Below are 14,122 nucleotides of genomic sequence, written 5' to 3'. Positions count from 1 at the left end.
GTAAATAGAAAGTAAGACGAAGCACAGAGAGAGCAGAGATAAGAGACAGAGAGAAAATTCTGGGAGCATTAGAGTCCTTTGAACTGAGGCTGGGCTGCTTTTTTTTTTTTTTTAACATCTTTATTGGAGTATAATTGCTTTACACTGGTGTGTTAGTTTCTGCTGTATAACAAAGTGAATCAGCTGTATGTATACATACATCCCCACATCTCCTCCCTCTTGCATCTCCCCCCCACCCTCCCTATCCAACCCCTCTAGGTGTGGGCTGCTTATTTAATCTTAGATTCCCTGAGATACCGCATATCTTTTAAATAAATTCTCTTTTATTTGCTCAAGTTAGTTTGAATTAGAATTCTGTCACCTGACACTGAGAGTTTTAACTTAGTTACCTCCACATCCTGTAAATATCTCTCTCCAAGCATCACACTGTAATATTTTGTTTGTCTAGTCAAGATAGACAGACTGTATTTTGTTGGTCTTAAAATCTCCATTACCCAGCCTGGGACTTGGCATGGTATGTGCTCAATAAATGTTTGTTGAATAAATGAATGAGTGCATGAATTATGAGCATCTCATTATACACACTTTTAATTTTACTTTTCAAATCCTTAAAATTTCTTTGAGTGGGTAATATGTTCATAGTTTTCAAAAATCAAAATGTATTAAAAGATATATAGTGAAAAGTCTCCCTCCCATCTGTCTTGTGTCCACCCAAATCAAACCACCTTCCTTTGCTTCTCCCACCCCAAATAAGCACTGGTGTAGCTTTTACCTACTGTAGTTTTTCAGAGTTTCTTTATGCACATATAAGCAAATGGTAACATATAGTACATACTTTTTATGCAAATGGTAACATATATACTCTGTTTTGCCCCTTACTTTTGACTTAATATAGCTCAGATTTTTTTCCATATAAGCGTTCTTTTAAAAAAATAATTGTATATTATTACACTGAATAATTGAACCATAATTTATTTAATCTGAATTCTATTGTTGGGCATTAAAGTTGTTTTGAATCTTTTGCTGTTACAAATAAGACTGGAATAAATAATCTTGTACATGTCACTTTGCATGTGATCCAGTATGTCTGTAAGACAAATAACTAGAAGTGGAATTGCTGGATCAAAGATTATGTGTGTTTATAATTTTATCACCAGAATGCCTTCATAATGTTTATACCAATTTATTAACCCAGCAGCAATATATGAGAGTGGTTGTTTCTCCACAGCAGTGCCAATCATAAATCAAACATATTTGCAGGTTTCTGTCAGGTTCCACTTTGCATAATGGCCGGGTAGCTCCTATTAGACTAACCCATCCGCAGATATAAAGCCATGTGCCTCAAGGCACTGGAGAGTGATCAAAAGCAGCAGATACTAGATGGGGGTTGATACTTAGAAGGGAAGGCAGAGCTTATGGGACAAAATCCAAATGTTTAATATGCGTGAAAGAAAGCAGGAAAATATTTGATTAAATAATGCCCAGATATTTCCAAATATGGTGGAAGACATACATTTACAGATTCAAGAATCTCAACAAACCCCAACCAAGACAAATGCAAGAAAACAACAAGGCACATCATAGTCAAAATACTGAAAATCAAACATAAAGAGAAAATTTTAAGTGACCACAGAAAATAACACTTTATATGTAGGTGAAAATTATTTGTGTCACCACTAACTGTTCATCAAAAACAGTGGAGGTGAGAAGACAGTATAGTGATATCTTTAAAATGCTGATAGATTTCTGCCAATCTGTTTGGTGGAAAATGATGTTCAATTTAGTTTTAATTTGTATATTTTTTGATATGAATGAGGTTAAGAATATTTTCAAATGTTTAAGAGTCATTTGTATTTCTTTTCTGTTTATCCTTTCCTGTTATTCTCTTGGGTTTTAAATCTCTTTTTCATTAAAAGCATTAGCTCTTTGTGATGGAGTTGAAAATATACTTTCCTCAGTTTGCCAGTTGTCTTTTAACATTGCTGATGGTGTTTTTTTGCCATCCAGAAAATTTTTATGTTCAAGTAGTCAAGTTTATCTATCTTTTCCTTTGTGGCTTCTGAATTAGAAAGTCATTCTCCACTGCAAGGTTTTATAAAGACATTCGTCAATGTTTGCTTCTTTACAGTTTTAGTTTTTACACTGAAATTCTTAATCCACTTGGACTTTTTCCTTATACATGATGTGAAAATATGGATCTAAGTTTTATTTACTCCTTTATGGCTCCAGTTGTCCCACACTATCAATCACACACTGAATCTTTTTGGGCTTGTTTCTGGACTTACTTCCTGTTCCATTAGTCTGTCTGTTGATTTAACACCAGTACTATGCTGCTGTAATTACTGTGTGTTTATATGATGCTTTGTTACCTGGCGTAACTAGCCTCCTCTCATTGCTTTTCTTCTTCACAGTTTTCCTGGCTGGTATTGATTGTTTATTTTTTCCACATGGTCTTTTGACTCAGCTTTTTAAAGTTCCCTCAAGTAACAAGCCCCAAAGCCTGAACAGGCCAGGTCTTCCTGAAAATGCTCTCAGAGCACTCTGCCCTTTCATGGATAGTATTTTTCACAGGTTGTAATTTATAGGAGTGTTGTTTTGGATTAATGTCTGACTCACTCACTAGACCATAAGCTCCAGGAGGGCAGGGATCGTGTCTCTTTTACTCACTATATTTGCAGTGCCTCGTATAGGGCCTGGCAGATTTTAGGCTCTTAATCTACAGTAATGAATGGATGAATAAATTTTAAGTCTTGAGGTTGAGTTCTGACTCTTTATTACTCTCTCAGTGACTGCAGGCAGGTTTCTTGACTAAGCCTCAGTTTTCTCATTTCTAAAATAGGTATAAATGAATTATATCTGCTGAACAGGGTTTGGGAGTAATTAAATGATATATCTTAGAAAACATTTTTGTGAAGTGTGAGATGTTCTAATCAGACTAACTTTGGCTTTCCTTCTCACATGTGGTAGATAATTACGCATTTAACAAGGAACAACCTCCAGATTAAGGCTATTGGTTGTCAGAGTCTATTTAAAGAATCTTCCTTACCAGGCTGTCACCAGCTAAAGTTATAGCCACTGTGTTGAGTATTTCTTAGCTTTCAGCTACCTAAGCAGTAAGAGCAGTCAATTTCAGATGACAGCTTGTTTGTTGACAGCGAACAGTCTCTAAGAAAGGAAATAAAATTTCCCTTTGCAGAGCAACCTGGGTTTGGAATCCATTCTGCACAAGATGTCTACCTGTCACTTCTGAAAGGAGAAGAGAACTATGACACAGCTGCTATTACCAGAAGAAAGGCTTAGACTTAATAAATTGCCAAAACTCCATGTTGTTAGTTTAAGTTACTTGCCAAGGTACTATAACTTGAAAAAAGGAAGGATGCACATATTTACTGCTAATGCTGGGAAAATTGCCATTAAGACAGTTGGCAGAACAGCTGACATTTTAACAGTCATAGGTCAGATAATCTTCTATGTCTATCCAAGAGAAGATTTGACCAAGGATTGACAAAAAGAAAATCAAGTGATTATGTTGACTTGGCTGCATCTAAATGTCTCATTTTCGGCTTACAGGAAAGATTGCTATGGAAGCAATCTTTGACGTTGCAACAGAGTGGCAGTAAATTGCTTGAATAACTGTTGGAACTTCAAATATAAAAACACAGGAAGAGTCACTGTCTGAGGTAGAACTCCAGGAGGATTTTTCACTTGTGTTTTGCTCCTTATATAATGTTTATGGCTCAAATTTTACATTAAGACATGTTTTAAATCACCATTTACTCAGTTTCACAAGAAAAGATTAGCTTGTAGGTCACAAGGAAAATCAGTGGCAGAACTGAAAACTGAATTCTAGAACGTTGGTCTCCAACATTTCCAATGCTGTTGGAAACAAGTACTAAGTTTTCTTTATTCTCTCAAAGGCAAAATAAAGAATGTATAGTAGGCTTGAAAGTTGGAGATCATAAAGCACTTTTTATGGTTTCCAGTAGACCAAATTCTTTTCACACTCTTAAGTTTCTATTTTGAATTTAGTTGTGTAAATCAGCCCATTGCTGATAAACACAAATTAATACTAGTCCTGAAATCAGCATTTCTTTTATTATAAATTTAGCTGTATAAATCAGTCTTTTGCCAATAAACATAAATTTATATTAGTCCTAGGATCAACATTTTGAGAAGGGATAAAGTAGGGATCGTCTGAGCATTTTTAAAAGAATGTTGGTTTAAAATAGCCAGTAGAATAAAAATACATTGTACAAACTAAAATAGGGCAAAAGAGCTACAGTGCAGTGCATGGACTAAAATAACTAGCAGTTCAAATGAGTCCAAGTGCTAAATATGTAATTATCTTTCCGACTACCTTATATGTACAAGAGTTGTTTTAATTTTTTAAACCTCACATTTCACTCCTTTTGTTGTTGTTTTCAAAAATACACATTTTTTTGTGTATTTTTCACACCCTTTTCACATCTTTGCTCAATTGTTACCTTGTCAGACTCCTCTGTGAAGGAGCTAAGTCCCTACCACTTGAGACTTTTGAGCAAGGGAGGAACACAATCCGATGAGTGTGTTGAAAAGACCTCTCTGCCCATGGTGACGGGACTCAGCTGCAAGGGAGCCAGGGCAGAAGGAGTCTGGGGTGGCTGCAGTCATCCAGGCTGGGGATAATAATGGCACAGATCAGGTGGTTGTGGGGGCTGAGAAGTGGCTGCACTGAGGGTAGCAATTGACAGTGGGGTCAGTAGGATTTGCTGCCATTTGGAATGTGGAAGCAAGAGAAAGATAGGAATCAAGGATGACGCTGAAGTTTTTGGCTTGAGAGACAGACAGAATGAAATTGCCATTCACTGAAATGAGGAATAAATATCAAAGGAAAAGCACAAAATCAGGATTTTGGTTTTCATCATGGTAGTTGAATAAATGAAACTCAAATTAGGAAGAGGTCTGAGATGGAGATGAAATAGTTGGGAATCATCAGCATATAAATGGTATTTAAAGTCAAGAACCCGGATGAGCTCACCTGGGGGAGTGTAGATAAAGAAAAGAGGTCTTGGGGTTAAGCGCTGCTACACTTCAGCGTTTAGAGGTTAGGGAGACCTGAGGGAGGGCCAGTGGAGAGGCAGAGAAGAGCCAAGGGAGACTCGGATCCTGGAAGTCAAGTAAAGAATGTTCCAGCAAAAAAGTGATCAGCTGTGTCGGAATGCTGCTGATAGAACAGTAGTGAGATGAGGACTGAGAAATGACCATTGGATTTGGCAATGGTGTGATCACTGGTGACCTCGATGAGCTGTTTTGGTAGAGAGGTGTGGAGGAAAGGCTGACTGGGAGACTGTTCTGGAGAGAATAATAAAAGAGGAAACGTAGACCTCGAATATAGACTAATTCTTTACAGGAGATTATTTTGTAAAGTAGAACAGAGAAATGAGATGGGACCTGAAGAGGGATATGAAGTCAAGAAAGACCTTTTTAATGATGTTTGCATGCTGATGGGAGTGAGTGGATAAACAGGAAAAAATAGAGAATATAGGAGAAGGAATGGGGAGAATTGTTGGGAACATGTATTCTTTTGTGAGGGTTCCTCCCTCTATAGTAATGTATGCAGCACTTAAGGAAAACATTTCTGTCCTTCTTCCCAAACTCCTACTGAGCTAGATGCTCCTTTTAAGTTCCCATATATCTCTGTTGCTCCTATACTTAACCCTTTCAAAGTATGACTTCTTGTACTTAGGGCCAAAGAATCACACTTCACAGGATATGTTAGTCCTCTAGGAGCTTAACATTACACTAAAACCACAACTTTCTAGCAATTTTGGACTATAACAGAAGGTAAGAATTTTATTAGGATCTTTCACAAACCTTCTCCTCCCGTCCACGATGACGAGCTGTTTATAGATCCTTAAATAGCTCTTAACTATTCTCTCAAGTGTTGAGTTGCAAGTAGCCTGCACGATTAGGGTTCCATACTGTGTCAAGAATGATTCTGAGGTTTCTGGTCTGAGAGACTGAAAGAATGGAATTACCATTTACTGAAATGAGGAATAAATATCAAAGGAGGAGCAGAGCTGCTCGGCTCTAAGGAGTATTGCTCTTTCTCACCTTTGGCATTCCTGGTGACACGGTGACTTCCGGGACCTCGTCTTTGATTCTGTCCATTTGGTTCTCTCTTTTCTGCCTTTTCTGTCATGGGGTTAGGCTTGTGGTGATGAAGAAGTGCTCTGTCCTTAGCCAGAGGTTGAGGTAAGTTAAAAGATGTTGTACGCAGTAAAACAGCACACAACTATGCAAATTGTAGTTATCATTTTTATCTTTTGAGCTCAAGGTTTATATTTCTGTTTGCATTTTCAAGGTTTTAGGTCAGTTCTATTTTTTTTTTTTTTTTTTTTTGCAATACGCGGGCCTCTCACCGTTGTGGCCTCTCCCGTTGCGGAGCACAGGCTCCGGACGCGCAGCCTCAGCGGCCACGGCTCACGGGCCCAGCCGCTCCGCGGCATGTGGGATCTTCCCGGACCGGGGCACGAACCCGTGTCCCCTGCATCGGCAGGCGGCCTCTCAACCACTGCGCCACCAGGGAAGCCCTAGGTCAGTTCTAAAATTAGGGCCAGGACCTTGAAGCCAGTTGCTTGGGTGTTTGTAGAAAAGAGTGGTGGCTCTTGTGGCATCTTCTGTAAGAGGTGTGCATGCCTCCTTATGTGCGTTCATCCACCCATCCATAAAAAATATTTGTAAATGCCCTGCTGTGTTTAAAGATGTGTTAGGGAGTTTAGGATGCTCATTTGTTTAAGGAGGGTAGACAGTGGAGATCCAGAGAGCTGTCTAGTGGTCATAATATGAAAAAGGTGGAGACCCAGTCTTCAGAGTAGCTCTAGATCATCCCCAGAGTTCTTTATTCAAACAGAATTTCATAATGCAACCCAAGACGTCAAAATCCCAAGCTGCACTGCAGGCTTGCTGTCAGAGAGGCTGGAGGACTCAGGACCCCACCAGCTCAGCACCCCTCTTTGTTGCCTTCGCAGAGGTTTCTTAGAACCCCTAGGTGTCTGCATAGCCCACTTGGAAAAACCCCTTCTCTAGACTATGCCAAACTTCTTTTTAAAAATGTGATTCCTTAGCCTTTCCCATCATAAAAAAGAAAAAATATTATTATGATTTCCTATTGTCATAAATTGAGAGGGAAACTCTTTTCTTTTATATGAGTTTTCTCTTTTAGAAAAAAATAGAAACTATTATTTAAGCTTAGTTAAGTGTTTTAAATCACCAAACCTCTGCATGTCTTTCCTATAGAGACTAGTTCATGGAAAGAATTACTGAAAAATTTTAGTTGATGATAGTGATATTAACAGATTGTCAAGTGATTAGAGTCTTATTTGGGGTACCCACTGATGTACTGCTTTATATGCGTGGGTCGAAGTTTGACCTTTGTTTTTACTTCTAGACATACTATAAAGGATGGTGATTTATGTCATTAGCTTATGGGTTATAAATATTAGTGAAGTGGTCTGAATGCTTTAGTAAAGTCAGATGAATAAAATGGGCAGGTCTGTGCCTATTGTTTGGATTAAAAAACATTATCACACAATCATGTATTCTTTTCATCCTTTTAAAAAACAAAAAGATAATACTACTGCATTATAATTCTATTGCACATTTAAAATGCAGCTTTAAAAAAATTCTAATTGTGCTTTTCAGTAACTAATAATTTAATAGTGCTTTTTGATCCTCCCCTACTTTTTCAACCTTCTTTTCTTGCTTGATGTTAGGAAACCCAAACCGAAGATACCTGCAGTTCAAACAGGTTGAACTTGTGGCCTTGGCTGTAATTGTCACTTCATAATCTATTTTTTATTTTAATCTTATTATTAAACCTTTTTGTTCCCTGCAGACTGGTGAATTTTCAGCTCGTTTCCTTTTGAAGTTGCCGGTGGATTTCAGCAATATTCCCACATACCTGCTCAAGGTAAAAGTATATGATTATCAGTATGAGAATGTAAATGAGCTTTTTAAGTCATTATTTAACTCTGAATATTTGCATGGTTTGCCAGCATTTTGTTCGGATGATGAATTATATTAAAAGATATATTACATGAAGATCCACTGAGTTACTGTTACCTAAAAGCTAAAATAGTAGCCCTAAAAATCACTTCAAAATGGATTTTTCCTTATAAGACAAAATTAGTAAAAGCAAATTAAACATGGGAGAAAAACCTGCCTCTGGTTAGTAATCTTTTGGGGATGAAAGACTCTCTTAGAAATTATCCTGATATGCATTCTGTCTTTAAGTAGGATTGCATATTAACTATGCTGTGCTAAAGGATGTTTCATTTTCTTTATTTATGTCACAGTTGATCCCAGGCACCTTGAAAGTTGGACTGTCTTGGAGAGACCTAGAATTGAGTTAGGCCAGTGTATATGGCATTCTTTAAAATATCATGCAGGCAACTTGTGGCTTGGGAGCAGCTACTTTGGGAAGGGGTCTACAAAATGCTTTGTAGAGGAAATCCAGATCCACACTAGGCTGTGGTTAGTGTGAAAAAAAACTAAATGGACCCCGGAACCAGCAAGTTCTGAACAGGAAGCCTTAAGACAAAGGCCTAAGTTTATCATAGATGTAGATTTGGGTCGTGATTTAAGGTATCGCCTCAGCCATCTTCAGCCTATGGTGATATAGCTTTGCTCTAATGTAAGAAAAATTTCTGCCTTCCAAATTTGATGTTGTTCAGAGAGTTAATGGTATTTATTACAGTGTAGCGAGAAGACGAAAATCCTTGTGCAAGTGTTCCTGCATATTATAGTAGTCATGAATAACATTAAATCTTAATCTTGATAACGACTGGAAATACAGTATAGTCTGGTATGTAAACTATAGACCATCAGAAAGATTAGGTAGCACTTTTTTTTTTTTTAAACATTCTACCCAAGGGACTTATTAGTTTCTTTTCCCCTAAGTAAAACATGGGATTGTTGTGCCTCATTAAACTTTCATTTTTAGTTTCTAGTTGACTGTTTTCCCACTGTGTATCCAAGAGTTGTGACCTGTGATTACCAAGCATAATTAATTTGGTTTTAGCAATTACTTTGCTCTATTACAATAGCAAGCAGTCTCTTTGGAAACTCTTAGATCACAGACTCATTGACCTCTATATGTCCAGTTAAAACTCTATTTCTGCTCATTTAAAAGAAAATTCAGTAGTATATGAGAGTATATTATTCATATAATCACTTTAATCCATAATTTACAGTTATAGTTCCTTTGTTTTGATCTGTTGGGCCTTTTCAGTTTGAATGATTGTCCTGTTTGTTTGAACTTAGTGTTGTCTCTGCTCATGTTCTTGAAGGTCAAAGGAAAAACCATACTTCTTGGATCATAATCTATGTATTTTTTCCTCTTCAAAACCAAACTTCCATATTTTCTATTCTGAGACTCCTAACTTTATATTGTTTTACCCTAACTTTCCTTGCCAGTCAGATAGGAGAAAGGTGGAACCTCTTTGGCAAAATTGGAAAGCATTTTTCCCTTCCCAAAGTACAATGAAGTGATTTTTCTACTATAGATTAAATGCCTACCTTGCAGCACTAATGTCTTTCTGGATCTTTAGTTCCTGCAGAGAGTAAAAAAACCAACAAGGATAAAAAAAAAGAGAAACTCTTGTATAACACAAAACAACGGCAAAAAAATACCTAGCTGCATACCAGAAGTAATCTAGAATACCTATTGAGGGTTTTAAGATCTAAGTTCCTAAAGTTGTTGTATCGTAATCTTGGGACATTTGGCTATATGCTTAAAACTAAGTTTGCATTAGGAACTGTTCTGCATGTTATTTGCATTTGGATGCTCCTAATTTAATTACCTGCCTGCTGTCTGATAGTCTAAGTCCAAAGGTAAATTCCTCAAATTCCTAGGGTTAGGATACTCTTCACAGCATCAGTGTAGTTTCGCCTCACCATCTCAAAGAAATGAAAGGTAAAGTAGAACTTTTAAATACTGAGATATCATGGAGTTTGACTACATATCCCACAATTTGCTACAGTGACATTTTATCACCTTATGATGAAGCCATCATTCACTCATAAGTTTATATTTCCAAGTGTACATGTTTTATCCACTAATGAAATTTTTTGATGTTAGAATGAAAAAGCCATTAACTATTCAGTGATATGATTTTGCCTTATACTATACTCCAAGCATATATGGTTCCTTTTTTTTTTATTTTTATTTTTTGGCTGCGTTGGGTCTTTGTTGCTGTGTGTGGGCTTTCTCTAGTTGTGGTGAGCAGGGACTGCTCTTCATTGTGGTGCATGGACTTCTCATTTCGGTGGCTTCTCTTGTTGTGGAGCACGGGCTCTAGACATGCTGGCTTCAATAGTTGTGGCACGTGGGCTCACTAGTTGTGGCTCATGAGCTCTAGAGCACAAGCTCAGTAGTTGTGGCACACGGGCTTAGTTGCTCCACAGCATGTGGGATCTTCCTGGACCAGGGCTCGAACCTGTGTCCCCTGCATTGGCGGGCAGATTCTTAACCATTGTGCCACCACGGAAGTCCACGTATATGGTTGTTACATGGGATAGAATGTATTTATTCTGGAAATGAGTCCTGACTTTAGTGTCTGAGTTTTATTCTTAGCTGTGGTAAGTCAAAGGGTTAGATAAATCATTTACATAAAAACTCAGTCAGTAAAAAAAAAACTGTATTGATTAGGATTCTTTATTTCTGGGTGATAGGACTCCAGCACAAACTAGTTAGTATAAATGAAATGGTAAATGTGGTACAAATCCTCTGCTTCCATCATCCATGTAGCAGGAAATAAATTACAGGTAGGCATAGACTGACTTTCCCATGTCTGTCCTACTTGGGCCTAGGTGTGCACCCCTGAACTTCTCAACTGAAGAGAATATGCTCCATCCATGTTGTTGCAAATGGCAAAATTTCATTCTTTTTTATGACTGAGTAATATTCCATTATATATAAGTACATCTTATTTATCCATTCATCTGTTGATGGACATTTAGGTTGCTTCCATATCTTGGTTATTATAAATAGTGCTGCTATGAACATGGGGGTGCATGTATCTTTTTGAATTAGTGTTTTTGTTTTCTTTTGGTAAATACCCAGGAGTGGAATTGCTGGATCATGTGGTAGTTCTATTTTTAGTTTTTTGAGGCACCTTCATTCTGTTTTCCACAGTGGCTGCACCAATTTACATTCCCACCAACAGTGTACCAGGGCTCCCTTTTCTCTGCAGCTTTGCCAACATTTGTTGTTTGTGACCTTTTTGATGATAGCCATTCTGACAGGTGTGACGTGATATCTCATTGTGGTTTTGACTTGCATTTCTCTGATGATTATTGATGTTGAACATATTTTCATGTGCCTGTTGGCCATAGGTATGTTTTGTTTTATTTTTTGGAAAATGTTTATTTCAGTTCTGCCCATTTTAAAATCAGGTTGTTTATTTATTTATTATTTTATTTTTAAAAAAAATTTTTCATTGAAGTATAGTTGATTTACAGTATTGTGTGTACATCAAAGTGATTCAGTTATACATACATATATTCTTTTTCAGATTCTTTTCCATTGTAGGTTATTACAAGGTACTGAATATAGTTTCCTGTACTATACAGTAGGTCCTTATTGTTTATCTATTTTATGTATAGTAGTGTGTATCTGTTAATCCCAAACTCCTAATTTATTCCCGCCCCCCTCCCCCATTCCCCTTTGGTAACCATAAGTTTGTTTTCTATGTCTGTGAGGCTATATCTCTTTTGTAAATAAGTTCATTTTTTATCATTTTTTTTTAGATTCCACATATAAGTGATATCATATGATATTTGTCTTTGTCTGACTTACTTAGTATGATAATCTCTAGGTCCATCCATGTTGCTGCAGATGGAATTATTTCATCCTTTTTTATGGCTGAGTAATTTCAAATTAGAGTTTTCATCTTTTCCAGATATATGCCCAGCAGTGGGATTGCTGAATCATATGGTAACTCTACTTTTAATTTTTTAAGGAACCTCCATAATGTTCTCCATAGTGGCTGCACCAATTTACATTCCCACCAACAGTGTAGGCAGGTGCTTTTTTCTCCACACCCTCTCCAGCGTTTATTATTTGTAGACTTTTTGATGATGGCCATTCTGTCTGGTGGGAGGTGATACCTCATTGTAGTTTTGATTTATTTCTCTAATAGTTAGCAGTGTTGAGCATCTTTTCATGTGCCTATTGGCCATCTGTATGTCTCCTTTGGAGAAATGTCTATTTAGGTCTTCTGCCCACTTTTTGATTGGGTTGTTTGTTTTTTTGATACTGAGCTGTATGAGCTGTTTATTTTTTTGATATTGAGTTGTATGAGCTGTTTATATATTTTGGATAGTACCCCCTTATTGGTCATATCATTTGCAAATATTTTCTCCCATTTGATAGGTTGCCTTTTCATTTTGTCGATGATTTCCTTTGCTGTGCAAAAGCTTTTAAGTTTAATAGGTCCTGTTTGTTTATTTTTCCTTTCGTTTTCTCTGCCTTAGGAGACAGATCTGAAAAATATTGCTGTGATTTTTGTAAAAGAGTGTTCTGCCTATGTTTTCTTCTAGGAGTTTTATGGTTTCAGAACTTACATTCAGGTCTTTAATCCATTTTGAGCTTATTTTTGTATATGGTGTGAGAAAATGTTCATATTTCATTCTTTTACATGTAGCTGTCCAGTTTTCCCAGCACCGCTTATTGAAGAGATTGTCTTTTCTCCATTGTATATTCTTGCCTCTTTTGTCATAGATTATTTGACCATAGGTGTGTGGGTTTATTTCTGGGCTCTCTATTCTGTTCCATTGATCTATGTGTCTGTTTTTGTGCCAGTACCATACTGTTTTGATTACTATAGCTCTGTGGCATAGTCTGAAGTCAGGGCATGTGATACCTCCAGCTTTGTTCTTCTTTCTCAAAATTCTTTTGGCTATTAGGGGTCTTTTGTGTTTCCATATGAATTTTAGAATTATTTGTTCTACTTCAGTGAAAAAATGCCATTGATATTTTGATAGGGGTTGTATTGAATCTGTAGCTTGCCTCGTGTTGTGTGCTCATTTTAACAAAATTAATTCTTCCAGTCTGTGAACATGTTATATCTTTCCATCTGTTATGTCATCTTCAGTTTCTTTCATCACTGTCTTATAGTTTTCTGAATACAGGTCTTTTACTTCCTTAGGTAAGTTTATACCTAGCTATTTTATTTTACTTTTTTGGATGTGATTGTAAATGGGATTGTTTCCTTAATTTCTCTTTCTAATAGTTCTTTGTTAATTTATAGAGATGCAACAGATTTCTGTATATGAGTTTTGTATCCTGCAACTTTACTGAATTTATTGATGAGCTCTAGTAGTCTTTTGGTGGCATCTTTAGGATTTTCTATGTATAGTAGTGTCATGTCATCTGCAAACAGTGACAGTTTTACTTCTTCCTTTCCAACTTGGATTCCTTTTATTTCTTTTTCTTGTCTGTTTGCTGTGGCTGGGACGGCCAGTACTATGTTGAATAAAAGTGGTGAGAGTGGGGTGCTATCATTCTTTCATATAGTAGGGGAAAATAGGTAGTAGCATGACTGTTTAAAAAGTGTGTGTATGACAGTCACAAAATGTGACTTGTCATCAAAGATTGAGTTTTAGTAAATTTTCAGTTTTAAAATTCCTCACTCTCCTCACCTTTCCTTAGGAACAGGGGAGGATTTTGCATTCTGTGCAGCCGGAGGAAGAGAATTAGGCTGATTAATCTCCCTGGATTTTTTTTTGATGAATTCTTGCATTGTCCTTTATTATTTGGAATTGTTTGAAAGTCCATTTATTTTTACATATTTGCTAGGAAGGAAACTGATAACTTCCCCCAAATATTCTCTCTTTTAAAATATAGCAAACTTGTTAGAGTGATATGTATTGATTATAGTTGTTTCTCAGCAAGCATAAGGTAGCAAACATTAAAAAGCCCTCTGATCCTGATAAATGAATATAAATTCAAACACTATGCATTACAAAATTTTTTCTCTAAACCACACATTTTAAAAGATGCTTCAGAATTTGATACCTTTTAGAGGCAAGAATATACAGTGGAGAAAAGACAGTCTCTTCAATAAGTGGTGCTGGGAAA

General features: G+C 36.8%; 1 protein-coding gene across 7 annotated transcripts in view; it reads left to right on the top strand.

Annotated features, from left to right (window-relative positions):
* BABAM2 (BRISC and BRCA1 A complex member 2) overlaps positions 1 to 14,122 on the top strand; it is a 512,794-nt gene that overhangs the window by 224,734 nt on the left and 273,938 nt on the right. For all 7 annotated transcript variants that reach the window (XM_067007881.1, XM_067007880.1, XM_067007882.1 and 4 more), the window contains one exon: positions 7,877 to 7,951. In XM_067007881.1, coding sequence (XP_066863982.1) covers positions 7,877 to 7,951 — 75 coding nt within the window. The remainder of the gene's footprint in view (positions 1 to 7,876; positions 7,952 to 14,122) is intronic.

Source organism: Kogia breviceps, chromosome 11 (assembly GCF_026419965.1).
Source record: "Kogia breviceps isolate mKogBre1 chromosome 11, mKogBre1 haplotype 1, whole genome shotgun sequence".
Lineage (NCBI taxonomy): Eukaryota > Metazoa > Chordata > Mammalia > Artiodactyla > Physeteridae > Kogia > Kogia breviceps.
Note: the sequence above shows the minus strand (reverse complement) of the source record. Positions and strands in the feature narration are given on the sequence as shown.